The 25,626-nt window shown below is 44.8% G+C and overlaps 1 protein-coding gene across 8 annotated transcripts in view; it reads left to right on the top strand.

Annotated features, from left to right (window-relative positions):
- LOC115205993 (spectrin beta chain, non-erythrocytic 4) overlaps positions 1-25,626 on the top strand; it is a 68,235-nt gene that overhangs the window by 17,174 nt on the left and 25,435 nt on the right. For 7 of the 8 annotated variants that reach the window (XM_029772488.1, XM_029772485.1, XM_029772484.1 and 4 more), the window contains exons 9-19: positions 451-638; positions 1,970-2,087; positions 2,298-2,456; positions 2,746-3,048; positions 3,299-3,449; positions 3,969-4,839; positions 5,068-5,205; positions 6,835-7,591; positions 10,939-11,141; positions 13,445-13,535; positions 17,239-17,385. In XM_029772488.1, the coding sequence (XP_029628348.1) occupies positions 451-638; positions 1,970-2,087; positions 2,298-2,456; positions 2,746-3,048; positions 3,299-3,449; positions 3,969-4,839; positions 5,068-5,205; positions 6,835-7,591; positions 10,939-11,141; positions 13,445-13,535; positions 17,239-17,385 (3,126 nt within the window). Of the gene's footprint in view, positions 1-450; positions 639-1,969; positions 2,088-2,297; positions 2,457-2,745; positions 3,049-3,298; positions 3,450-3,968; positions 4,840-5,067; positions 5,206-6,834; positions 7,592-10,938; positions 11,142-13,444; positions 13,536-15,810; positions 16,517-17,238; positions 17,386-25,626 lie in introns of those variants that run through there. The other variant, XM_029772487.1, reaches the window with a different exon arrangement.

Genomic DNA, 25,626 nt, shown 5'->3' with positions numbered 1-25,626 from the left:
ATTGCTTCTTTAATCAGGACAACAGCCTTTTAAAATGATAAACTTGGATTAGCTAACACAACGTGCCGTTGGAACACAGGAGTGATGGTTGCTGATAATGGACCTCTGTACGCCTATGTAGATATTCCATAAAAAATCAGCTGTTTCCAGCTACAATAGCCATTTACAACATTAAGAATGTCTACACTGCATTTCTGATCAATTTGATGTTATTTTGAAGGACAAAAAAATGTGGTTTTCTTTCAAAAACAAGGACATTTCTAAGTGACCCCAAACCTTTGAACGGTAGTGTATATCATACTGTATGTTTTGCACACATGAGTATAGTTGTGTAGGTGAAAACAAACCGATAACGATTCAATCCATTATCAAATGCTAATAAACAAAAGTTATGAATTAAGTCACTCCTATGTAATATCCATCAATGCTAAATGTTTACGTGTTATACAGGTGTTGGACAATGCCATTGATGGTCAGAAGATGATCGATCGATATGAGGCTCTGGCCTCAGAGCTCCTGGAGTGGATCGAGAAGACCATAGGCATCATCAGCAACCAGAAGTTTGCCAACTCCTTAACGGGTGTCCAGCAACAGCTTCAAGCCTTCACCACCTACTGCACCATCGAGAAGCCCATCAAGTAAGTCAACGCTGTGCAATGAAACATAAAAGCATTAATTATATTGCATCAATTCTTTTTCAATCTATAGTGGTCCTATTCATACACCAGAGGGTTTTAAACTTTTATTTTATACAAATTATCACTAAATAATTTTGATTGCTTTAGTTTTAGGACAGGATTTAGCTTGAATCAATAGTTTCATCATTTTATAGTTCTTATAGCTTATAGTTTGATGTTATTTTCTCAGAGAATGCCCCCAGACAAATGCTTTTGATTTGTCTGATTCCCATTTGATGTGTGGTATATACCATAACTGTTGCAGTATTCAACTAAAACCTACACCTTGATAGGTGTGGGCACAGTAGTACTAGCATGAGGCCCATCATGAGGCCCCAAGTTGGCATGTCTGGCGTAATTAAGCACCCAGTTAGCCGTGCCATGTGACTCATGCCCTATTTGACCAAAAGGGACTGGATCTAAGTGATGTGACACCCCAATGTGTCACCAGACCCTTTCTCTCTGTGGCTAGAGGATAGACATCTCCTCTGGTGACTAGTAACTCTGAGGCCTTACCTGGCTTCTCACCCAGCCTAGTTGCCCTGGCAGCCCTCGATGGCCAGAGGTGGTCATCATATGACTCTGAAATCTGCTCAGTGATGACACTTATTATTTAGAATTAGGTTACAATTATACAGTGTGTGGAGCTAGGCCACATGTAATAATGAATGCCTTTGCGGTGAAGATCAAGCCTGCAGGCAGTGTCACAGAGAATATATTGATGAGTAGGGTAACTTACAGGGCTGGCACAATGACTGTATGATTGTGTAACCGACGATTATGGATGAAGACCGTCATGAAAAGGAAATAACCGTCATAACCGTTTTTTTGGTGTGGAACGAACAGCTGACCGAAGACGGGGCGGCCGGGCATTCGTGCAGTTGTGTCTGTTTCCACGGTAACGTGGACTCTTTACAACGTGATGTAACTTTGGTGCTCCTTGCTGAAACAAGCAAAGTGTTGTAGCAAACAAGTCTTTGGTTGCCTAGGGAACGGCCCCTCCCTGCAGCAGCACACAGTCAGGACAGGAGGAAAGGAGAACGTTTTTGCTATTCAAACGATTATAACAGTGACCGCGGTCATTTGGCTGACCAATAACCGTCATCCAAAATTCCATGACCGTCACAACCCTAGTAACGTAATAATAATTATCCATTTTTGAGCAGATGGTTATTTTAAGGTACAGGATCTAGGATATGACACCTGCGATTTTACATTTCAAACGGATCCCACCTTGAGCAAAGTACTGTATATCAGGATATTTGTGAAACATACTTTCTGTCTTGTGCTAGGTTCCAGGAGAAGGGGAACCTGGAGGTGCTCCTCTTTACTATCCAAAGCAAGCTCAGAGCTAACAACCAGAAACCATACGTGCCTCATGAAGGGAAACTCATCTCTGATATCAATAAGGTAATGAATACTGGTATAAGTGGGAATAAGGAGTGTCTCAAATGCCTGAACAGATAATGCAATAGCTGGACATGTCTTGGCAAATATAAAATCCTTCTTTATCAGTATCAGGTTCTTTAAAATGTAGCAAATCAGTGCAAATTACTCCTCTTTATGTTTGTTATCATGCAGCATTATGGGTACATTTTCCTCTGTTTTTCATTTGGCTAGGCGTGGGAGAGGCTGGAGAAGGCGGAGCATGAGAGAGGCGTGGCCCTACGTCAGGAGCTGATTCGCCAGGAGAAGCTGGAGCTGCTGGCCCAGCGGTTTGACCACAAAACCACCATGAGACAGGCGTGGCTCAACGAGAACCAGCGCCTCGTGTCTCAGGTAGGGACCACAGGGCCACAGTGACTAGTGTCTCTAACATATCAGAAAGGGGCCATATCCTAACAGTCTTATAGCAATAGTCTTATAATGTAGCTGTGGATTGAGAATGAAATGTCTTTAGAATGTGTTTTAAGAACCAATGGCAAAGTATTGTATAACATGAATGACTTTTAAATGGTATATTAAGATTTTTCATATGACTGCATTGCCCTGACTGAGTAAACCCTTCCACAATCACCTGCCTGTAGTTAAGTGATCCTCTGCCTGACTGAATGTCCCGTCCCACCAGGATAACTTTGGCTATGACCTGCCAGCGGTGGAGGCCGCCATGAAGAAGCACGAGGCCATTGAGGCGGACATCTCGTCGTACGAGGAGCGCATCGGGGTGGTGGTGGAGCTGGCTGGGGAGATGGAGACGGAGGGCTACTACGACATCCGGCGCATCTCGGCCCGCAAGGAGAACATCCTGGGCCAGTGGAGCCTGCTGAAGGAGCTGGTGGTGGGGAGGAAGGCCCGGTTGGAGAAGAACCTGGCTCTGCAGAAGACCTTCCAGGACATGGTCTATATGATCGACTGGATGGAGGACATGCAGGTGAGACAAGTATTTTGTCATGCATTTTACGTTATATGAACACTATACTGTCTCTAAATTGTGTCGACTCAACAGCATAGACTGTGGGTTGACATTTGTGTGCACATGAAATTATAATGTGGAGATACAGTACATGAAAAAACAGTGAGAAATCCTTGAGACATTGACTTTTAAGTTTTAGTACAGGCAGGCTGGTCAGTGGAAGCACTGCTGAGTGTCAGGAAGGTGACCAAGGTCCCTCTCACCACAGGTCCAGCTCCTGTCCAAAGACTTCGGCAAGCATCTGCTGCAGGTGGACGACCTGCTGCAGAAACACAGCCTCCAGGAAGCTGACATCACAGCGCAGGCAGATAGGGTGCAGACCCTTAACTCAGCCGCTCTCATATTCACCACCATCGAAGGTAAGACATCAGATGGCTATGTTCACAGATCAGCTTTAGTGAGAAGTGGAATGTGCTTTGATAACAACTTGGTGATTTTGAGGGATGAAATATTTGGATTTAATAGGATTAGAAATACTGACTGTGCTGTTATGTCTCCCTTGGTCCTGGAAAAATGCACAGTTAAAAAAAAAGAATGTTTTGTATTAAGAGTGTGTAGGAGTATAGTTTACTGTATGTTGAGTGGTGAAGTTGGCCATGGCACTTCCAGAGAGACCCACAAGAGGGCAAGCATGACTTTCCACAACATATTTTCTGAAGATCCATTTACAATACAAAAGTGAAGGTTATTTCAATTTTGTGGATATTACATAGTTATTTTGGAAAACGTAATGCTCATTTTATATCAGTAATAGGGTTTTGTTTACATGCAAAGTTCATTGAGTGTTTAGATACAGTCCCCCATATACATCTCTAATACAGACATGTATATTGAGTGCTGTCCCCTGTCCCCTGTCCCCTATTCTCTCTCCTTCCCAGGCTACCAGCCCTGTGACCCCCAGGTGATCTGCAACCGGGTCAACCATGTCAGCACCTGCCTGGAGGAGCTCAAGCAGCTGGCGGCTAAGCGGCGCTCGGAGCTGGAGGAGTCTCAGCACCTCTGGGCCTTCTTCCAGGAGGTGGAGGAGTCTGAGGCCTGGATCCGCGAGAAGAGCTCCATCCTGGTCACCCAGACCTGCGGCAAGGACCTGAGCAGCGTGCTGCGGCTGCTCCAGAAACACAAGACCCTGGCTGGGGAGCTGCTGGCCCACCGCTCCCTCCTCCAGCAGACCATGAAGAAGGGCAAGCAGATCCTGATGGAGAAGAGTTTTGGCACAGGGGGCATCCAGGAGCGCATCATGGAGGTGAAAGGGGAGTGGAAGAGGCTGGAGGACCAGGCGGCGCAGAGACTGGGCCACCTGCAGGAGGCACTCAATTTCTTCCAGTTCAGCACAGAGACGGACGATCTGCTGGCCTGGCTGCAGGACGCCTACCGCCTGGTTTCCAGCGAGGACTTTGGCCACGATGAGTACTCCACCCAGTCACTGCTCAAGAAGCACCGGGGTGTGTGCGAGGCTGTGGACAAGCACCGGATGCACGTGGTAACTCTGCGCAAACACATGGTGGCGTTGCCACTGCACTACCGGGAGCTGGACGAGGTGCAGTCGAGGATGGGCGAGGCGGAGCAGCTGTACGCCGAGGTGGCCGAGGTGGCCGTCCTGAGACAGCAGTGGCTGCACGATGCGCTGGCCGTCTACCTCATGTTCAGTGAGGTCAACGCCTGCGAGGTGTGGATCGACGAGAAGGAGCAGTGGCTCAACAAGATGGAGGTTCCAGAGAGGCTGGAGGATGTGGAGGTCATAGCCCACAGGTACAGCTCCCGTCTGGGGTGGAGATCATAGGGAGAATGTTAGATTTAAGTCATGCTTTTAGTTCTAAAGTTAGTCATGCGTTTTTCGGGAATCCGTTGCTTGAACCCTCCCCTCATAAGGGCGACATAACACTGTCATAGCAATGTCATAATCAGTCATAACTAGCTGATGGCTCTATTGCATTTAAAACACACATTCTCCCTCCTCTCATGTAACACTCTCTGTAGGTTTGAGAGCCTGGACCAGGAGATGAACAGCCTGATGGGAAGGATCCTGGACGTTAACCAGATAGTGCAGCAACTCCTGGATAGTGACCACCCCAGCTCTACAGAGGTCAGAGGCTGTCAGGACCACCTCAACAGCAGGTAACCCACCACTGTTCTCTGACTGACCAACTCTGGGGTGTATTCACTTGGAACGAAACAGAAGCAAAAGGTCAAAACGGGGAAGGACTAACCTGAACTTTACCAACAAGAATGTTTTGTTACAGTTTGCTATGGTGTGCAGCAATGAATGCACCCCAGGTCTACTCCACAACAAGACAATATGTGATGAAAATGTGACTTATCTGCGTTTCGAAATAACATGGGAATTATGTTTAGTTGGATAGAGATTCATCAACACAGGTAATTTATTACAAAACTAAACACTACATAGGCTGTGTTTATACAGGCAGCCCAATTCTGAAAATAGCTGAACTGATTGGTCAAAAGACCAATTAGTAAAAAAAAAATTCAAGATCAGAATTGGGATGCCTGTGTAAACGCAGCCATAGAAACACATCTGCCAATCCATGTACAGCACATGGTGAGTAGTGCATTGATGATTTTTTTTTCAAAGTGTCTCAGTTACCTCATTCTTAGCTAATTTCCTGCCAAATAAGGGGGGGGGGGGGGGAGTACAGATCGGGAGCAACAGAAGCCATGATGATCACATGCTTCCTGCTGATAGAACTGGAAGGGGACCAGAGACCGTAGTGACACCATGGTGACACAGACAGGTCTAAGGCCAGGGCCAGGGTAGTGGATGATGGTTTTGGTGAAATGCTACAGTGGCCCAGTTCCTCCTGACCTTGGCATACAGAGCCTATCTCAGGGTGACCATCTGTGTCGACTGCCTACCACACCGGGTGCAAGACCAACATGCCCAAAATGTGTTCTCTTTGGCTTTACTATATTCTCCCTCAGTCTCAAACTGTTATGGTTTTAGTTATGACTAAGTATAGCACTCATGGATATTGTACATCTCTGACATAGTTTCGGTAGACTTTGTCCTCTCTTGTTCAGGTTTGCTTCATGTTTTGACCATATTTGGTCAATGGTCCTATATAATATTGCTACCTTTTGAAGCCTCTGGCTTGGGGGTTCTGGCTTTACGTCATGTTGGATATGCTTCGCTGAATGAGTATAATTCATGCCTGTTCTTTTGCATAGGGACCATATTAATTGGCGTGGAAACAAGCTAGACACAGACTGTGTCAAGACAAAGACAAAACCCTTTGAGATGCAAATGACAACTAACAAACGAAACCAATGTCCCTTATTAATGCATTCGATCAATTGCGCTATTGATTCCCTCCTCTTGGGCTCTGTTGGTAAATTAAAATAATATAGATTTTAATAGTCTATATATTTTTCAAACATGAATTGTGATAAATGTAACAATAGTTAATACTTAGTGTATGTTTTAGTATACTGACTGAATTATATGTGAATTAAAAGCTTAAAACAGATGCAGACTGACCCAGCCCCCTTCCCCACCACTGTGCCCCTTCCTATTAACCCCCCACCCCCACCCATGGGCCCCTGTCTGCCCACTCCCCACCACTGTGCCCCTGTCTGTTACGTCCCCCACCCCTGTGGACTTGTCTTCCCCCCCCCCCCACCCATGTGCCCCTGTCTGACCTCCCCACCCCTGTGCCCCTGTCTGACCTCCCCACCCCTGTGCCCCTGTCTGACCTCCCCACCCCTGTGCCCCCTGTCTGTCCCCTCTAGATGGAACCGCATCGTGGAGATGGTGGAGCAGAAAAAGGATCACCTGGACTCTGTCCTCCGTCTCCAGAACTACCTGCTGGAGTGTGCTGAGATCAAGTCCCAGATCCAGGAGAAGCGCAAGGCCATCGACGCCACTCAGTACGTGGGCAGTGACCTGGGCGGGGTGCTGGCCCTGCAGCGCCGACTCTCCACCATGGAGGGGGCCCTGGCTGTGCTGGAGCCCAAGCTGCTTCACCTGCAGCAGGAGGCAGAGGAGCTGGCCATCTCGCACCCGGCCAAGGCCATGGAGGTCCTGGAGCACTTCGAGGGCATCAGTGTGGAGTGGGAGGAGCTGAAGCGCACGCTGCAGGGCTGCGAGGACTCTCTGATGGTGGCGGGGCGGCTGCAGCAGTTCATCCAGGACCTGGACTCCTTCCTGACGTGGCTGGTGCAGACGCAGACGGCGGCAGCTAGCGACGAGCTGCCCAACGCGCTGGAGGAGGCCGAGAGGCTGATCAACCGCCACGCGGCGCTGAAGGAGGAGATCGGGAGGTACGAGGAGGACTATGAGCGTCTGCAGGCGGTCAACGAGCTGCTGGAGACCGAGGAGGCTCCGCTGCCATATGCGGCGCTGCAGCAATGGCTCCAGAAGCTGGATGTGGGCTGGAACAAGCTGCTGGAGATGTGGGAGAGCCGGAGGGAGGTGCTGGTGCAGGCGCACATCTTCCACCTCTTCCTGAGGGACGTCAAGCAGGCCGAGGCCTTCCTCAACAACCAGGTCAGTTAACCTCTTGTTGGACATCCCAACACCAATATATCTATCAGCAATATCTAGTAGTTAGGCCTTATGTGCTGAGAAAACACAGAGTCAATTCATCCCAAATCATCTTTAGCTAATCTGTGTTATTAGTCAGTAATTCATATTAAACATGAATAGCTAAAACGGAACAATATGACTTCTGACTGTACTAGATATGGATGCTATGGAAGCGCAGTGCTATTGCAGTGAGGGTCAGTGCTATTGCAGTGAGGGTCAGTGCTATTGCAGTGAGGGTCAGTGCTATTACAGTGAGGGTCAGTGCTATTACAGTGAGGGTCAGTGCTATTACAGTGAGGGTCAGTGCTATTACAGTGAGGGTCAGTGCTATTGCAGTGAGGGTCAGTGCTATTGCAGTGAGGGTCAGTGCTATTGCAGTGAGGGTCAGTGCTATTGCAGTGAGGGTCAGTGCTATTACAGTGAGGGTCAGTGCTATTACAGTGAGGGTCAGTGCTATTACAGTGAGGGTCAGTGCTATTGCAGTGAGGGTCAGTGCTATTGCAGTGAGGGTCAGTGCTATTGCAGTGAGGGTCAGTGCTATTGCAGTGAGGGTCAGTGCTATTGCAGTGAGGGTCAGTGCTATTGCACTGAGGGTCAGTGCTATTACACTGAGGGTCAGTGCTATTACAGTGAGGGTCAGTGCTATTGCAGTGAGGGTCAGTGCTATTGCAGTGAGGGTCAGTGCTATTGCAGTGAGGGTCAGTGCTATTACAGTGAGTGGCCAGCGTTCTATAGATGTTATGCTGGCAGGGAAAACCCCATGAATGCAATCTTAGAAAACAAGGTGCTATCTAGAACCTAAATGAGTTCTTCGGCTGTCCCCATAGGAGAACCCTTTGAATAATTATTTTTTGTTTCAAGTAGATCCCTTTTGAGTTCCATTTAGAACCCTTTACACAGAGGGTTCTACATGGAACACAACAGAGTTCTAACTGGAACCAAAAAGGGTGTGGAAAGGGCATTGTTGAAATGATCAGAGGGATATTTTTACAGTTACACACAGCACAGTATACAGTATGCCTGTGATCCCTGCCTAGATGTAGAATTCATAGGTGGCTCTATAGCAGGAAATCACAGCAAGATGTGCTATTGGATATGACAGCACAACCAACGACCAGTCGTAGACCTGCAACATTGCAGACCTGCAGCAAAACTACTAACTATCTTCTTGCACACTATTGTGAGGGAAAGCTTTAGCAATTTGGTCTTCACTGTGCCTATTAAGGGTTCACAGGCTTGAGTGTCTGTATGTGGGTGTTTATACAGTACAATTGATCATGTTAAAATGTAAATGTTAATTTAACATTTTTGGTACATTGTTTTGCATTTATATTCATGCACAGTATCTCTTCCTTTATTGTGTCATGTGTGCGACTATGCACAGTATAATCTATAGGCTATGATCTGCATGCTGGACTATATACATACTTTATACAGTGCACTCCATTGCAGGGTCTTTGCATGCAGAAGATTCCAGTTGAAATGTCAAAAGGCATGCATTTCCCCTGACTCCTCTGTCCGTGTGTCAGAGCATGTCTGTTCTGGTTTGCTAACAGACCTTTACCACAGACCCAGTTCTCCCTTTAGACCCCACAGGCACAGAACTACAGGCCAACGGATTTCTTTTTGAAAAATGGTCAAACAGGGTGCCGTGGACTTGTTTTTGGTCTTTCGCCCATGTTTATCTCAACCTGTGTACCGTACATGTAGGAATGTCCTTACGCTATCGCTTTACTTTACATGTAATAAAAAAAATAAAAAATATTTCACCTTTATTTAACCAGGTAGGCTAGTTGAGAACAAGTTCTCATTTGCAACTGCGACCTGGCCAAGATAAAGCGTAGCAATTCGACACATACAACAACACAGAGTTACACATGGAATAAACAAAACATACAGTCAATAATACGGTAGAACAAAAGAAAACAAAAAGTCTATATACAGTGAGTGCAAATGAGGTAAGTTAAGGCAATAAATAGGCCATGGTGGCGAAGTAATTACAATATAGCAATTAAACACTGGAATGGTAGATGTGCAGAAGATGAATGTGCAAGTAGAGATACTGGGGTGCAAAGGAGCAAGATAAATAAATAAATACAGTATGGGGATGAGATAGGTAGATAGATGGGCTGTTTACAGATGGGCTATGTACAGGTGCAGTGATCTGTGAGCTGCTCTGACAGCTGGTGCTTAAAGCTGGGGAGGGAGATATGAGTCTCCAGCTTCAGTGATTTTTGCAGTTCGTTCCAGTCATTGGCAGCAGAGAACTGGAAGGAAAGGTGGCCAAAGAGGTGTTGGCTTTGGGGGTGACCAGTGAGATATACCTGCTGGAGCGCGTGCTACAGGTGTGTGCTGCTATGGTGACCAGTGAGCTGAGATAAGGCGGGGCTTTACCTAGCAGAGACTTGTAGATGACCTGTAGCCAGTGGGTTTGGCGACGAGTATGATGCGAGGGCCAACCAACGAGAGCGTACAGGTCGCAATGGTGGGTAGTGTATGGGGCTTTGGTGACAAAACAGATGGCACTGTGATAGACTGCATCCAGTTTGTTGAGTAGAGTGTTGGAGGCTATTTTATAGATGACATCACCGAAGTCGAGGATCGGTAGGATGGTCAGTTTTACGAGGGTATGTTTGGCAGCATGAGGGAAGGATGCTTTGTTGCGATATAGGAAGCCGATTCTAGATTTCATTTTGGATTGGAGATGCTTAATGTGAGTCTGGAAGGAGAGTTTACAGTCTAACCAGACACCCAGGTATTTTTAGTTGTCCACGTATTCTAAGTCAGAGCCGTACAGAGTAGTGATGCTGGACGGGCGAGCAGGTGCGGGCAGTGATCGATTGAATAGCATGCATTTAGTTTTACCAATTGTGTTGAACACAACAATTCAGCATTCACAATTCAGACATCTTGGCAGAGATTTGTAGTATGAAACAGAGCCTGAGAGGGTTGCTATTTTCATGCCATTCATTGATCAGGAAAACATTGTCGGGTTCCTTGCCAATAATGACTGAAACCTGACCTCATTATAGTCCTTAGAGATCAGTTTATTTGTCATTCAGCAAAATAGAATCTGCACCTTTTGCATGTACTAAACATGCTAATGTAGTTATTGATAAAATGCCATGAGATGATACCCATGTCTATGAGCAAGGTTTTCCCCCACATACTACATAAGAGCTTACTACAGTAATATTCCCATTTTCTCTCTCAGTTTTACTTCTATTCCCTCTACTCTCTTGTACATTTATAAACTCTTCACTGACGTGGGGTTTCTGACTCTGTCCATTCTCCCTGTCCCCCCCCAGGAGTCAGCCTTGGCCCATGTTGAGCTCCCCACCACTGTGGAGACGGTGGAGGCTGCCATCAAGAAACACAAGGACTTTACCACCACCATGGAGCTCAACCTTCATCGCATCAAGGCTGTCATCGAGGCCGGAGAGAGCCTCATTAGCCAGAGCAACATCTACTCGGACCGCATCAAGGAACGTGTAGACACCCTCGCTAACAGGTGGGTGGCGACGTAGGATTGTTCTTGTCTGACCATGCTATTGTATGTCAAAGCCATGTACAATCTTTCTTAAACATCTTTGACTGTACATAGAAGAGCACGGAGGCATGAAACTGAAATGTGAGCTTAGTCCGACCCATATAGCAGCATGACTGAATATTCACCTGTCCTTATTTATACAGGGGAGGGTGCTGTGGTAAAGTCTGAAATGCATGAGGTAAAGGTAGATGTATCACTTGTCACTTAGCAGAGGCACAATACCATACAGTACCAGTTGAAAGTTTGGACTCACCTTCTCTTTCCAGGGTTTTTCCTTATTTTTGACTATTTTCTACATTGTAGAATAATAATGAAGACATCAAAACTATGACATAACTGTAGTATGTAGTAACCAAAAAAGTGTTTAAAAAAATTGAAATATTTTTTATATTTTAGATTCTTCAAAGTAGCCACCCTTTGCCTTGATGACAGCTCTGCTGTTCTCTCAACCAGCTTCATGAGGAAGTCACCTGAAATTCCTTTCAATTAACAGGTGTGCCTTGTTAAAAGTTAATTTGTGGAATTTCTTTCCTTAATGCGTTTGAGCCAATCAGTTGTGTTGTGACAAGGTAGGGGTGGTATACAGAAGATAGCCCTATTTGGTAAATTACCAAGTCCATATTATGGCAAGAACAGCTCAAATAAGAAAAGAGAAATGACAGTCCATCATTACTTTAAGACATGAAGGTCAGTCAATACAGAACATTTCAAGAACTTTTAAAGTTTCTTTAAGTGTAGTCGCAAAAACCATCAAGCTCTGTGATGAAACTGGCTCTCATGAGGACCACCACAGGAAAGGAAGACCCAGAGTTACCTCTGCTGCTGCAAATAAATTCATTAGAGTTAACTGCACCTCAGATTGCAGCCCAAATAAATGCTTCACAGAGTTCAAGTAACAGACACATCTCAACATCAACTGTTCAGAGGAGACTGTGTGAATCAGGCCTTCATGGTTGAATTGCTGCAAAGAAACCAGTACTAAAGGACACCAATAATAAGAAGAGACTTGCTTGGGCCAAGATACACGAGCAATGGACATTAGACTGGTGGAAATCTGTCCTTTGGTCTGATGAGTCCAAATTTGAGATTTTTGGTTCTAACCGCCGTGTCGTTGTGAGACGCAGCGCAGTGGAACGAATGATCTCCGCATATGTGGTTCCCACTGTGAGGCACGGCGGAGGTGTTGTGATGGTGTGGGGGTGCTTTGCTAGTGACACTGTCAGTGATTTATTTAGAATTCAAGGCACACTTAACCAGCATGGCTACCGCAGCATTCTGCAGCGATACGCCATCCCATCTGGTTTGTGCTTAGTGGGACTATAATTTGATTTCAACAGGACAATGACCCAAAACACACCTCCAGGTTGTGTAAGGGCTATTTGACCAAGGAGAGTGATGGAGTGTTGCATCGGATGACCTGGCCTCCACAATCACCCGACCTCAACCCAATTGAGATGAGTTGGACTGCAGAGTGAAGGAAAAGCAGCCAACAAGTGCCCAGCATATGCGAGAACTCCTTCAAGACTTTTGGGAAAGCATTCCTGATGAAGCTGGTTGAGAGAACGCCAAGAGTATGCAAAGCTGTCATCAAGGCAAAGGTTGTCTACTTTGAAGAATCTAAATTAGAAAACATATTTTGATTTGTTAAACACTTTTTGTTGGTTACTACATGATTCATAGTTTAATAGTTTTGATGTCTTCACTATTATTCTACAATGTAGAAAATAGTGAAAATAAAGAAAAACCCTTGAATGAGTGGGTGTGTCCAAACTTTTGACTGGTACATTATATGAATGCACTATGGATATTGAAATATAAAATGCTGTTCAAATATGAGTTAGTTAAACTATAGTGATAACGAAGTAGTCTTAGTAGCAGGTGGGCTTCACAAACACAATGGTACACAGAGGAGACAAAACATAAGCGACCGAAAAGAAACCCCCCCCTTGTTGATACTTTCTTTAACAGCAGAGCATGACATTCATACTGATGGGTGAGGCAAGGAGGGGCCTAGTTACCCCGTATTCAATTCTCCACCCCAACAATAGCATGGTGCGACCACATGTTAGGGAGATATTTAGATGAGCCCGTTGGCCGACTCATGTCTTTACAATGGACTGTTGTTCATTGTTGCTCGGTGTGCTGCACCAAAGCCATCTACATCATAGAGTTACAGTTGCAGATACCAGTAGAGTGATTGATGCAGTGTGTGAATGAATCGAGCAGTGTGTGAATGAGTGGCTTTATGTTTCTCTCCTCCACAGAGGAAACCAGAACCGGGAATTGGCCCAACAGTGGCTGGAGAGGCTCAACGGCCAGTGGGGGCTCCAGAGGTTACTACAGGACTGCCACGAGGTAGGACAAAACACGAATAGTGTCATAACCAACACTGGCATATCAATGGAATAACCAATGGGAGGTAGTAGGGGTTCAAAAAAGGGCTTGGGTTCAGAGCTATACTGTACTGTTCATGTCTCTGCCTGGGACCACAGGGGTAAGACTTAAACCTCCAGGTGAATATCATATTGCGGGATCCTTCAGTGAAATACTGAAACTCTGCTTAGCTGAAATTGAATGAAATCGGAAAGACCTGGGGTGGGTTCTTGTCCTTCCTCAATCTTTATATCAGGGGTGACAAAAAGGTAAATTTTTTTCATTGTAAGTTGAAGGATTTGAGCCAGCCGGCTGCTGTGTTAGATGCTTAACTTGGGGATGTGAGTGACAGACAAACTTGACTCATCTGAAGCTTAGACGTGATTGGATGTTGCTGGATCTTTCTGACAGGACAGTCAACTTCTGGCGAACCCCTTGAGAGAGGCTGACCTAGTTGATAGTCGGTGGGTACTTGTCATACGGTTGTCATTTGGTTGCAAAGGAAGATGATGCTTTGCTGTGACATGACTTTGACTGCCATGTTTAAGCTGTGCTGTGTGTCTGTGAGTCAGGACAGCCATATTCAGTGTCCAGTGCCCAACCTGGATGCATCAGCTGTATCAGGGGTTCCCGAGTGGCGCACCGTCGCTACAGACCCTGGTTCAATTCCAGGCTGTATCGCAAGCGGCCGTGATTTGGAATCCCATAGGGCGGCGCACAGCGTCGTCCGGGTTAGGGTTTGGCCGGGGTAGTTAATAAGAATTTGTTCTTAACTGACTTGCTTAGTTTAATAAAAAATGTTAAATGAAAGGGTCTCACAGTGTGCCCCAGAGCTACCCTACCTAACCCAGAGCTTTATTCCGTTTCTGCAACTTTCTCTCTGCCTGCCCTGCATTGAATAATTCACCACCACCTCTCTTCATCATTTGTTCAGGGGAAAGGGAGTGTATCTGTGTGAGAAGGCTTCCCTGCCCGTGTGTGGCCTACTGTATGAGAGGGACACACACTGCGACAGTTTGTAAGAACGTGCAGAACCAAGTCAGTAGTGTGTTCTTAACTTTCACTCTTTCTATACGGCTGTACTGGCTTGAGAAGAAAGGGTTGATGCACGTCCAGCGGCTGGTTTTTACCATGCTCCATTCTGAACCACAATTCTAGCAGAATTCTAGACTTTGCTAGTTCACTTGTCTATTGGTAGTGTCCCAAAAACGTAGTGCAATATACACTTTAAAGGGAATAGTTTCCCTATAGATATGAGATGGCCCTGTTTAGCTCTATCTGTCCTGTTCTTTGAGTGAGATGGTAAGATGGAGCCATGAGGAGGAGGAGTAGGAGTAGGAGGAGGCCTGGTCACCCTGGTGATGACCCCCATGTAGGGACATCACGTTGACCTGACTGTGGACTGGAGGCAGAGGCTCATCATCTCTAATAGCAGTGGTACCACTGGAGTCCATTTGATGAGCGCCATTCCTATATTTCCTTAAGCTGCTGCCTTCCAGTCTGCACATGGGCCCAATTCATTTGGAGTCTCAGAGGGGCTTTCTGCCTGTGATCCTCACTGAGCTCCTCTGGTCAGGAGGGCAGCACCCAGGGGTGAGAGGTTGAGGAGAAAAGTCGGGGGGCGTTGGAGAGGAATATGCCATGGACCCTTTACATGAAAGCAGAGCAGTAAATCTATCAAACCACAAATATATCATCCATACCTCCATCTTTCTCTGTCCCCTTACCCCCCCCCCCCCCCCCCCCATGTAATTCTCTGTCCCCTTACCCCCCCCCCCCTTATCCCCCCCCCCTGGTGATGCCTCACAGCAGTGTAGGATCTCTCTCTCTCTTTCTCTCTCTTTCTCTCTCTCTCTCTCTCTCTCTCTCGATCTTTCTCACTCTCTCTATGCTGGTCACCCACTCCCCCTCCCTTCCTTTCGCCCCTCCTCTCTCCCTTGCTGGCTCTCCCTCTCTGGCTCTCCCTCTCTGGCTCTCCCTCTCTGGCTCTCGCTCGCTGGCTCTCGCTCGCTGGCTCTCGCTCGCTGGCTCTCGCTCGCTGGCTCGATCCAGTGCAAGCTTTCTATCACCTCGCTATCACCTCACTGTGCTCAGCCACTGCAGCAGCAGCAGGGTCGGGGAAACTGGGGCTTGTTACAGCCCGGAATACAGCCCTGTGCAGCTGGAAGAGGCAAGGACTGCAGCAGAGGGACAAACCAAGAGAGAGAGAGAGAGGCAGGCAGGCAAAGGGAAAAGGGGTTGGGATTGGGGGTGGAGAAGAAAGACAATACGAATGTGATAGAGGAGTCGTGAGGTGCTCTGAAGAGCGATGAGCATGTCTGGATTTATTTGGAGCCAGAGGAGCAGAATCTCTCCACCATCCTCCCTCCTCGACACTATCAAACGCCAGCCCCCTCCTCCCATATCCCATCCCTCCCTCCCTCTCCTCACAGCATCACTAACCACAACCACTGAGCCTCCAGGCCATCGCTGATGCTTCCGAATCCCAGCCCGTCCTCCACCAGCCTGCTCGCTGTAGGTGGGGGCTGAATGAGGAGGAGAGGAGAGGGTTCATGGGGAGGGGCAAACCTGCTTCTGGAGCCTGCCATTTTATTGTTTTGGGGAGATTTTTCATTTCTCCATTTCTCATTCTCTCGCTCTCGTCGCTGGTCCGCCTCCTCCTCGTCTTTATCCCTTTCTCTGGATTAAACATGCCAGCCACGGCAACACGGCAACGTGCCACGGCAACACGGCAACGCAGCAGCAGAGAGGCTAGTGTAGCCTCTGCATCATCCTATCTCCGTTTTTTTTTTTAGGAGCAGCTTTACTTTGCTGCTTGATTGTTTTGATTCCTCCAGCATCTCCCTCTCTGACTGTGGAGGATTTGTGCTTTATTCCTACCTGGACGGGCAGGTCGAGGATGTGGATACGTACGCCCACCCGTCACAACCCTAGGGGCCGTTCCTGTTAAACGCTGCCTGCCGGTAAATTAAACAGATTTCCCGTTAGATGTCAGGGGAGTAGCAGTCAAGGACGGGAGAGCCTAGTCCAGAAGATGGGGGTGGAAATATGTGGGAGGCAGGCAGGAGATAGAGAGATATTGTTATTTTTATATTGCTTGTACTGATGATGTTGAATGGGCAGGGATATTTTCAAGTTATTTTGTATGTTTGGTCTTGAATGTAATGGTCAGCTTGCTTTTGTACCAAAATGTGCCAATGGATTATGTGCTTGTGTAGTGTGCTTTTGCGTGTTCTGTGTACATGTGAAGGAATTCCTGTTACCATGTGTATGCTTGTGTGGTACTACACACGTGTCTGCATACATGTGTCTGCTGTATGTGTTTAACATGCATGTGCTTGACCTTGTGTATGTCTCTGTGTTCATGTGTTTGGATGATTGCTTTTCTATTCTTTCTCTGTGTGTTTATTTTTGACCCATTGTTTGCATTGATCTTTTAGTTTTTCACATGACTATGGTCATATGTTCAGCCTGAATACATCTCTGTGTGTGCTTGTACAGGTATTGTGTGTGTGCGTGTGTACAGACACGTGCCTGCATGTGTGTGTGTGTGTGTCTCTATGTATGTGGGCATCTATGCTACTCTGCATGCATCTGTTAGTAGCCTATATTGTCCACCTAGATGACAGTACAAATGCATTGAGTGGCATGACCATCCTGTACTGACAGCTCCCTTGTCCCTCAGCTTGGAGACTGGGTGGCAGAGAAGATGCTCATGGCTCGTGACACGTCCCGCGATGAGACGCAGAAGCTGCACAAGAAGTGGCTGAAGCACCAGGCCTTCATGGCCGAGCTGGTCCAGAACAAAGAGTGGCTGGAGAAGATCGAGAGGGTGAGTAGATTAGAGTACAGTACTGCTGTGGCTCTACACAGAGGTGGGGGTGGGTATCTACCATGGGCTGATGCTCAGGAATGGGGAAGGGGAGACTGAGCTGGCTGCTCTGTTGGTGGTGGCAGAGTTTTGGGTGTGTGCTGGTTGGGAATGGGGGGGGGGCAAGTTAGTGTCAACTAATTGTTGCTATGTCATTTGTTTTGTTTGTAGGATGAAAAAGTACAAAGTTCCTAGTTACAATGTGATCAGACCAGCGTTTATACTGTATATAATCAAATAACAATATTATCTGCAATATTTGTGGTTCGTAATGATTTGATATGCTCTTAAATGATTTATTTTGCTTAAACGATTATTTCTAAGCCTGTTTCGAGAGTGACACAGCAAACGAGCATAAACTTGACGAGAATTGCCATTTGGTTCACCATTAGTTGAATTAACGGACAATCACAGAGAGTTGATGGTTGAATGTCAGGGAATAGTCTCTAAGAGCTCTGATGAACCCAGAGATGCCCTGATGTGCCTATGAGCATGAACAGTTTTGCCTGAAATCTCCACTGGTCACATCACCACATCATATCTGTGGGCCCTGCCCGCCCCATCAGACTGATACAAACTGTAACATCAGTGGGATAATTGCTTTAGGCATGTAGTACAAGTACACCCACTGGCTCGGACGTGGCTCATTATACCCTGTGATGTCAATCCTATTCCCCCTAATCGGGACAGGGCTGCACTAGAGGCACATGACGTGGAAAAGCGAACGTTTTCACCGACTGTTCGTACACTGTGCATTTGTACACTGTGCAAATGGATTTGGGAACATGGTTGCCATTAGGCCTAAGTATATCCAGAAGTGTAATGTAGCAGTGGAGGCTGCTGAGGGGAGGACGGCTCATAATAATGGCTGGAAGGAAGTCAATGGAATGGTATCAACCACATGGAAACCACATCATTGTGTTTGATGTCATTCCATTGACTCCATTCCAGCCGTTATTATAAGCCCCTCAGCAGCCTCCGCTGTAATGCAGTGACGTCATCGAGGCTGAGTCTAAGTGGTACGATCCATTTTGGATTAAAATTCAGGTCATCTGCATAGATCGATACTGGAGTGTTATTGGAAGGTGCTTACTGCAGCTGCTGTACAAGGGAACGATCGCTTGGAGGCACACCCATTGGCATGCCTATGATCTCAGTAGAATAATTGGAAGCATGTTATCTGTATATAGCTCCTCTTACAGTAAAGTATTTCTAGGTACAGTATGATTAGCCACGTCTCCCAGCGATGCTGTGTACCCAAACAGAAACACAGTGTGCTCCCCCGGGGCTCCGTCATAGCGTTGGTGGGAAAACAAATGAAACGCGGAGCGACAGGCACCCTAAATGCACCGTAACACAGCTGCACTGTGTGTGTGTGTGTGTGTGTGTGTGTGTGTGTGTGTGTGTGTGTGTGTGTCTCATTTGAAGCCATGCCAACTGGTGACCTGCTCTGTGTGTGAGAGAGTCTGGGGGTTGGAAATGCCTGATATCTGAAAAATCTAATTAAAAATCTAATATTATATTAGAGATGAATCTAGGTCGGAATCCATTCATGTTTTGAACCATAGTGGTTCATGAATATACACTATCTTTACTTGACAATTTCAAACTCAGACCAACGATTCAGGATAATGACCATGGTTTTGTTCTCAGATTGAGAAATTAATATCGGAGTAGCCTTTGTTCTGAATATTTAAATCTACACTGCATGACTTATATTAATACTGTAGGCTATACAATAATATTGAATAACAGTGGAGAGGTTTCGCATTTGGCATTCATGATTTTTTCATGGATGAAAACGATCTATTGTACATAAACAGCTTACATTTTTCTATGAAATCAGAATAGTTTGTAATACTGGCTGTTTTCGCCGGTATTCTGTCTCATATATTTTCTCATCTGTGTTGGTACACTCTGACCTGCCTATAGATTTCTCTCAGTAACGGCAACACTCTGAGATCGCCGTAGGCGAACATAGCCCTCTGTAAAGGGAAAGTTGGTGTTCTTATGTGAGTTCAAGACTATATCATAGAGCCAATGTATAGATAAGACTATCCAAGAATTTCCTGAGGGGACAGCCCTAGCAGGCTGTAGCTGTGATAAATCTGTTGGTCGGCACTAGTGTTAGAACCATATTGGTTTGAGTTAGGGTGGTCCTAAGAAACATTATTTTCCCCCTCCTGGATTTTTAAGAGCTGTGTTCTCTATCGAACAATTTACCCAAAGCAAATCGGTTAAATACAGTTGAAGTCGGAAGTTTACATACACCTTAGCCAAATACATTTAAACTCAGTTTTTCACAATTCTTGACATTTAATCCTAGTAAAAATTCCCTGTTTTAGGTCAGTTAGGAACACCACTTTATTTTAAGAATGTGAAATGTCAGAATAATAGTAGAGAGAATTATTTATTTCAGCTTTTATTTCTTTCATCACATTCCCAGTGGGTCAGAGGTTTACATACACTCAATTAGTATTTGGTAGCATTGCCTTTAAATTGTTTAACTTCGGGCAAACGTTTTGGGTAGCCTTCCACAAGCTTCCCACAATAAGTTGGGTGAATGTTGGCCCATTCCTCCTGACAGAGCTGGTGTAACTGAGTCAGGTTTGTAGGCCTCCTTGCTCACACACGCTTTTTCAGTTCTGCCCATACATTTTCCATAGGATTGAGGTCAGGGCTTTGTGATGGCCACTCCAATACCTTGACTTTGTTGTCCTTAAGTCATTTTACCACATGTTTGGAAGTATGCTTGGGGTCATTGTCCATTTGGAAGACCCATTTGCGACCAAGCTTTAACTTCCTGACCGATGTCTTGAGATGTTGCTAAAATATATCCATCTATTTTGTTAAGTGCACCAGTCCCTCCTGCAGCAAAGCACCCCCACAACATGATGCTGCCACCCCCGTGTTTCACGGTTGGGATGGTGTTCTTCGGCTTGCAAGCCTCCCCCTTTTTCCTCCAAACATAACGATGGTCATTATGGCCAAACAGTTCTATTTTTCCTTCATCAGACCAGAGGACATTTCTACAAAAGTATGATCTTTGTCCCCATGTGCAGTTGCAAATAGCAGTCTGGCTTTTTTTATGGCGGTTTTGGAGCAGTGGCTTCTTCCTTGCTGAGCGACCTTTCAGATTATGTCGATATAGGGCTCGTTTTACTGTGGATATAGATACTTTTGCGCCTGCTTCCTCCAGCATCTTCACAAGGTACTTTGCTGTAGTTCTGGGATTGATTTGCACTTTTCGCACCAAAGTATGTTCATCTCTAGGTGACAGAACGCGTCTCCTTCCTGAGCAGTATGACGGCTGTGTGGTCCCATGGTGTTTATGCTTGCGTACTATTGTTTGTACAGATGAACGTGATACCTTCAGGCATTTGGAAATTGCTCCCAAGGATGAACCAGACTTATGGTGGTCTACAATTTTTTTCTGAGGTCTTGGCTGATTTCTTTTGATTTTCCTATGATGTCAAGCTAAGAGGCACTGAGTGTGAAGGTAGGCCTTGAAATGCATCCACAGGTACACCTCCAATTGACTGAAATGATGTCAATTAGCCTATCAGAAGCTTCTAAAGCCATGACATCATTTTCTGGAATTTTCCAAGCTGTTTAAAGGCACAGTCAACTTAGTGTATGTAAACTTCTGACCCACTGGAATTGTGATACAGTGAAATAATAAGTGAAATAATCTGTCTGTAAACAATTGCTTGAAAAATTACTTGTGTCATGCACAAAGTAGATGTCCTAACCGACTTGCCAAAACTATAGTTTGTTAAGAAGAAATGTGTGGAGTGGTTGAAAACAAGTTTTAATGACTCCCACCTAAGTGTATGTAAACTTCTGACTTCAACTGTATGAAAGGGTCTAGGACTGTCTCCAAGGTTTTGAGTAGCTAAAGTATAGGTCTTTAGAGCAGGGAGAATCTCTGGTGTTACTGAACGCCCCAGCCTTTTGATGCAGGTTACCCTCTTACCCTGTAACTGTCAGGTGATTTACATTTTTACGTGGTGGATTTTCTCTCCGACGTCACATGCCTGGCAGCTGTTGGAAGGTGCAACTTTGCCAAGTGGACGGACATGTGCCCGCGCTTGCAGTGGTTGCCAGGCCTGTCCCCTCCCAGCGTGCCTCATGTTTGAAGGTCATTTGTCCTGCTTCTCTCCCATATCTCTGAAACCAGGAAGTGAAACCAGCAGGAAGTGACATATTAAAGGGCTGCCATGAAGAGTATCAGAAAATGTATGACTGTACAGATAAAGTATGAAAATGTTCTGGAAAGATCATCTGCTAAATGACTAAAATGTGAGAAAATGTAATATAAATAGAGGTGTTAATTACACGGATCTGATGCAGGTGAGAAGACTGGGTGTGAGAACTACCGGTGTCTGTGGGTGTCTAACCTAATTTTGGAAGTGCAGAATTGAAGATGCTTAAAGGGGGGGGGGGATTGTAATCATTGGATCTAGTGCTTGTCCCTGCAGTGTAGAACGTTTTATAAATGGGGCCTGCTGCTGTTTCTCTCAAAGCTATTGCTACCCAAAGCCCAATGGGCTCTTATATCTGTTAAGGGAATTTTCGAATCCCAATGATAAAAATTAACAATCAATAACCCTTGACTAATCCCCAAGGTTTGTAAGACACTGGGTTAAGAATAATTAGGCAAGGACTCAGCTTTCTGCAAAAGGTCTGTACAGTTTATTCAGAGAACGTTCTAAAGTCAAAAATCAAGACTCAGTCCTTTTATAATACAAACACTTTCTTATCTTTAGACCACTCCCCTTTCCAACAACCAGTACTTTTCCACTCACCACAAAGAACCATAAAAACTGGCCACATTCTTCAAGGCTTTCACCTCCCCTCCCCCTTTATGACCCTCTTGGTTTGACACCTATCCAATGTTTTTCTTTTACCTAATCTACAACTTCACTCAGTTTACATCCCTACTACAATATTTTACTTCAAATCTATGAAATTTCCCTACTTAACCTACTCCTTGACTAGTTTAGCCCAAGCTTGCTTTACAACCTTAAAACCCCTTCAGTCTGTCTTCAAACAGGCTCTCAAAGTGTTTGATAGGAATACCCTGCCATTAGACACACACTACTGTGATTAATGTGCACTGTCCCTGTAAAATAAAATTAACTCAACCTGCAATTCACTTCACTGACCTAACATTGTTCCATGTAGTGGAAACAGATTTATAATGTTAGAATTCATTAACTTCCTGTCTAAATTCACTGGTGTTAACTAAACAATCAAACCAAGAATCATTAACCAGAAACTATCACACAACTTTTACGATTCAACTATCCAGACCTGAATCGCTTTACAGCCAATATATATCCCAGCGAGCGCAACTAGCTCACCTATTCTTTCCAGTTGACAAAAATATAACCTCTACTCAAACAACATTCTACCTTACCTCTATCGTAAGCTTAAAACATATGTTCATTATAATTCATTAAATTTAGGTAACTGTCTCTTCCTTGATTCAGTTATTTAAATACAACTCCCATTCTCTATATGTCCTCTCAGCAGGCTATTTAGACAACAGTCAACGTACTTTATCGAATTCGCCTCGCTATTATTTTGAATGCATTCGTCTTTCAATTTAAACTAAACAAGCTATCAAAATGTTCGGTTTATATCTTAAACAAACACTATAACAACCTTATCTTTCCAGGCAAAACATACCAATAATTGAATGATAGTTAGTAACTCAAATTTTAATCCACTGGTGCATAGGCTGGGAAACGAACCTGGGCCTCCCGCATGGCAGGTAAAGATTCTACCTCTGAACCACCAATGCTAATGTTTAGAGTTGCAATTTTTTTTCCTACTCGGTCACAATGTTTATAGGGTGCCTTACACTCCCGGGCGAAATGTCCTGTCTTATTGCAATTGAAACACTTTCTATCATCTGGTTCTATCCATTTTCTACTCTCCCTGTTTCCCCCTTTCTCTTTAAAATCTTTCCTGCAATTTCCCCAAGAGTGGCGATCAAATATTTCGCTCCTGTCTGTTCTTTCATACTTTTCTTTTCCTTGAAGCCTCCTTTATGTTTATCTACAATTATCTTGAGAGTTACTATCAGATGCTCTCCTTCTTTCTGTTCTTGCCTTCCTTCTCTCGGAGGTGCCTTACAGTCCCGTGAGATATGTCCCTTTTTATTACATCTTGAACACGGCCCCTTACACTCCCTCGCAAAATGTCCTGTTTAATCGCAATTATAACATTTCCTATTATCAGACCATGTCCATTTTTGATCTTCTCTGTCTAGTCCACTTCCCTTAAAGCCTCCCTTATTCTGACCTATAACTTCCCCAAGAGTATCTATTAGGTATTCTGCTCCTTTCAGGTCTCTCTTACTTTTCTTCTCCCTTTCATTCTGTTCATGGTGAATCGCATACCTCTTTACTTTGGCCAATGTAGCTGTTCCCCACCCAACCAGAGCCTTTTTTATTGCTTGGCAAATTTCAGGTCTCATACCACTCAAGAAAGCTATTTTTAGCTGTTGGTGATATGGCCCATCTCCTCCTCTCCCAGGGCCAGGTTGGATCAGTCCACTATTTGTATTAAACACGTCCCTCAATCTTTCCAAATATTGACTAACTGTCTCACTGTCTCCCTGTCTACATTCCTGAATTTTTGAAAAATCTGCATGCCTGTGATAATGATCCCTAAGATTATTACACAACTGATTGAGTTTATCCTGATAATTTCCCTCTGCAGTCCACTGCAGAACAAATCTGTCCCCCTGTCCTGGGGTCCAGTCTCCCCTCACGGCTGCCCAATCTTTTCCCACTATCTGTCTAACTGCTCATTCCAGCTCCCCAGTATTTAGTTTAAAACTTTCGGTCAATCCTTCCATGTCCTCCCTAAACCCCTCTATTTCTGTCTTTGGGTGTACTATTCCCCCTACCGCACTTACTATATCTCTCTTACGGGTCCTTTGTCTTTTCTCATCTCCACCCTTCTCGGCTATCTCTCCTAGAGTGGCCATTCGATACTCTTGGCTACTTTCTTTCCCTTCCTTTCATATCTCTCCTCCCCGCTTAATTCCGGGACCTCTTTGGAGGTTTTACTACCTATTATTAGTTAACTCTTCCCGTTGTTACCCTTCTAGGAATTCAGATGAATTATTTTTATGACTTTTTGATAGAATATTAGGTCTTACCTCTCTGACCTACTCAAATCATTAACCATTAATTCCTCCCTCTCGGAATAGTCAGACTATCCCTCTGTAACGTATTTCGATAGGCGATCTATATTCATACCATTACGTCTCTGACCTAGTTTAAACCTATCTATAGAGGTGATCTTTTTCGAATATTAGTCTCACACGTGAGCGAATTAACGTTTATGTGTCTGGCTGATTAATATTTATATCACTACTTATAGACAATAGAGTATTCGGTCTTACACACATACGATTTAACATTTCTTATGACTTTTGACTCAGTTAATATCTCATTTCACACGCTCTATTTTTAGGTTACCCTCATATTTTCAATCGTTATTAATATGTCGCCTTCTATATTACGTTTTCATAGTACTCCTTTATCCTTAGGTCGCTGGTTCAAATCCGGCTCGAAGGACCAATTGTTAAGGGAATTTTCAAATCCCAATGATAAAAATTAACAATCAATAACCCTTGACTAATCCCCAAGGTTTGTAAGACACTTGGTTAAGAATAATTAGGCAAGGACTCAGCTTTCTGCAGAAGGTCTGTACAGTTTATTCAGAGAACGTTCTCAAGTCAAAAATCAAGACTCAGTCCTTTTATAATACAAACACATTCTTATCTTTAGACCAGTCTTCTCCAACAACCAGTACTTTTCCACTCACCACAAAGAACCATAAAAACTGGCCACATTCTTCAAGGCTTTCACCTTCCCTCCCCCTTTATGACCCTCTTGGTTTGACACCTATCCAATGTTTTTCTTTTACCTAATCTACAACTTCACTCAGTTTACATCCCCACTAAGGAATATAATCTCAAAATGTTACAATCCTAACCGATCTCCCCATATCCTAATTTTATCATCCCATTATTCTTAAACCTATCTCCATATTCTATAATAACAGAGTGGAACAATTTAGTCATTATTTTAACACATACAAATTATTCTAACAATATCCTCTTCCCTTTCCCCCCTTTCCCCTCGTTTCTCAGTTAATTCATTGGCCCCTTACTATTTT

This window comes from Salmo trutta, chromosome 13, assembly GCF_901001165.1.
Source record: "Salmo trutta chromosome 13, fSalTru1.1, whole genome shotgun sequence".
In the NCBI taxonomy this organism is placed as follows: Eukaryota; Metazoa; Chordata; class Actinopteri; order Salmoniformes; family Salmonidae; genus Salmo; species Salmo trutta.
The sequence above is the reverse complement of the archived record's forward strand: the minus strand, read 5'-3'. Positions and strand labels throughout refer to the sequence as shown.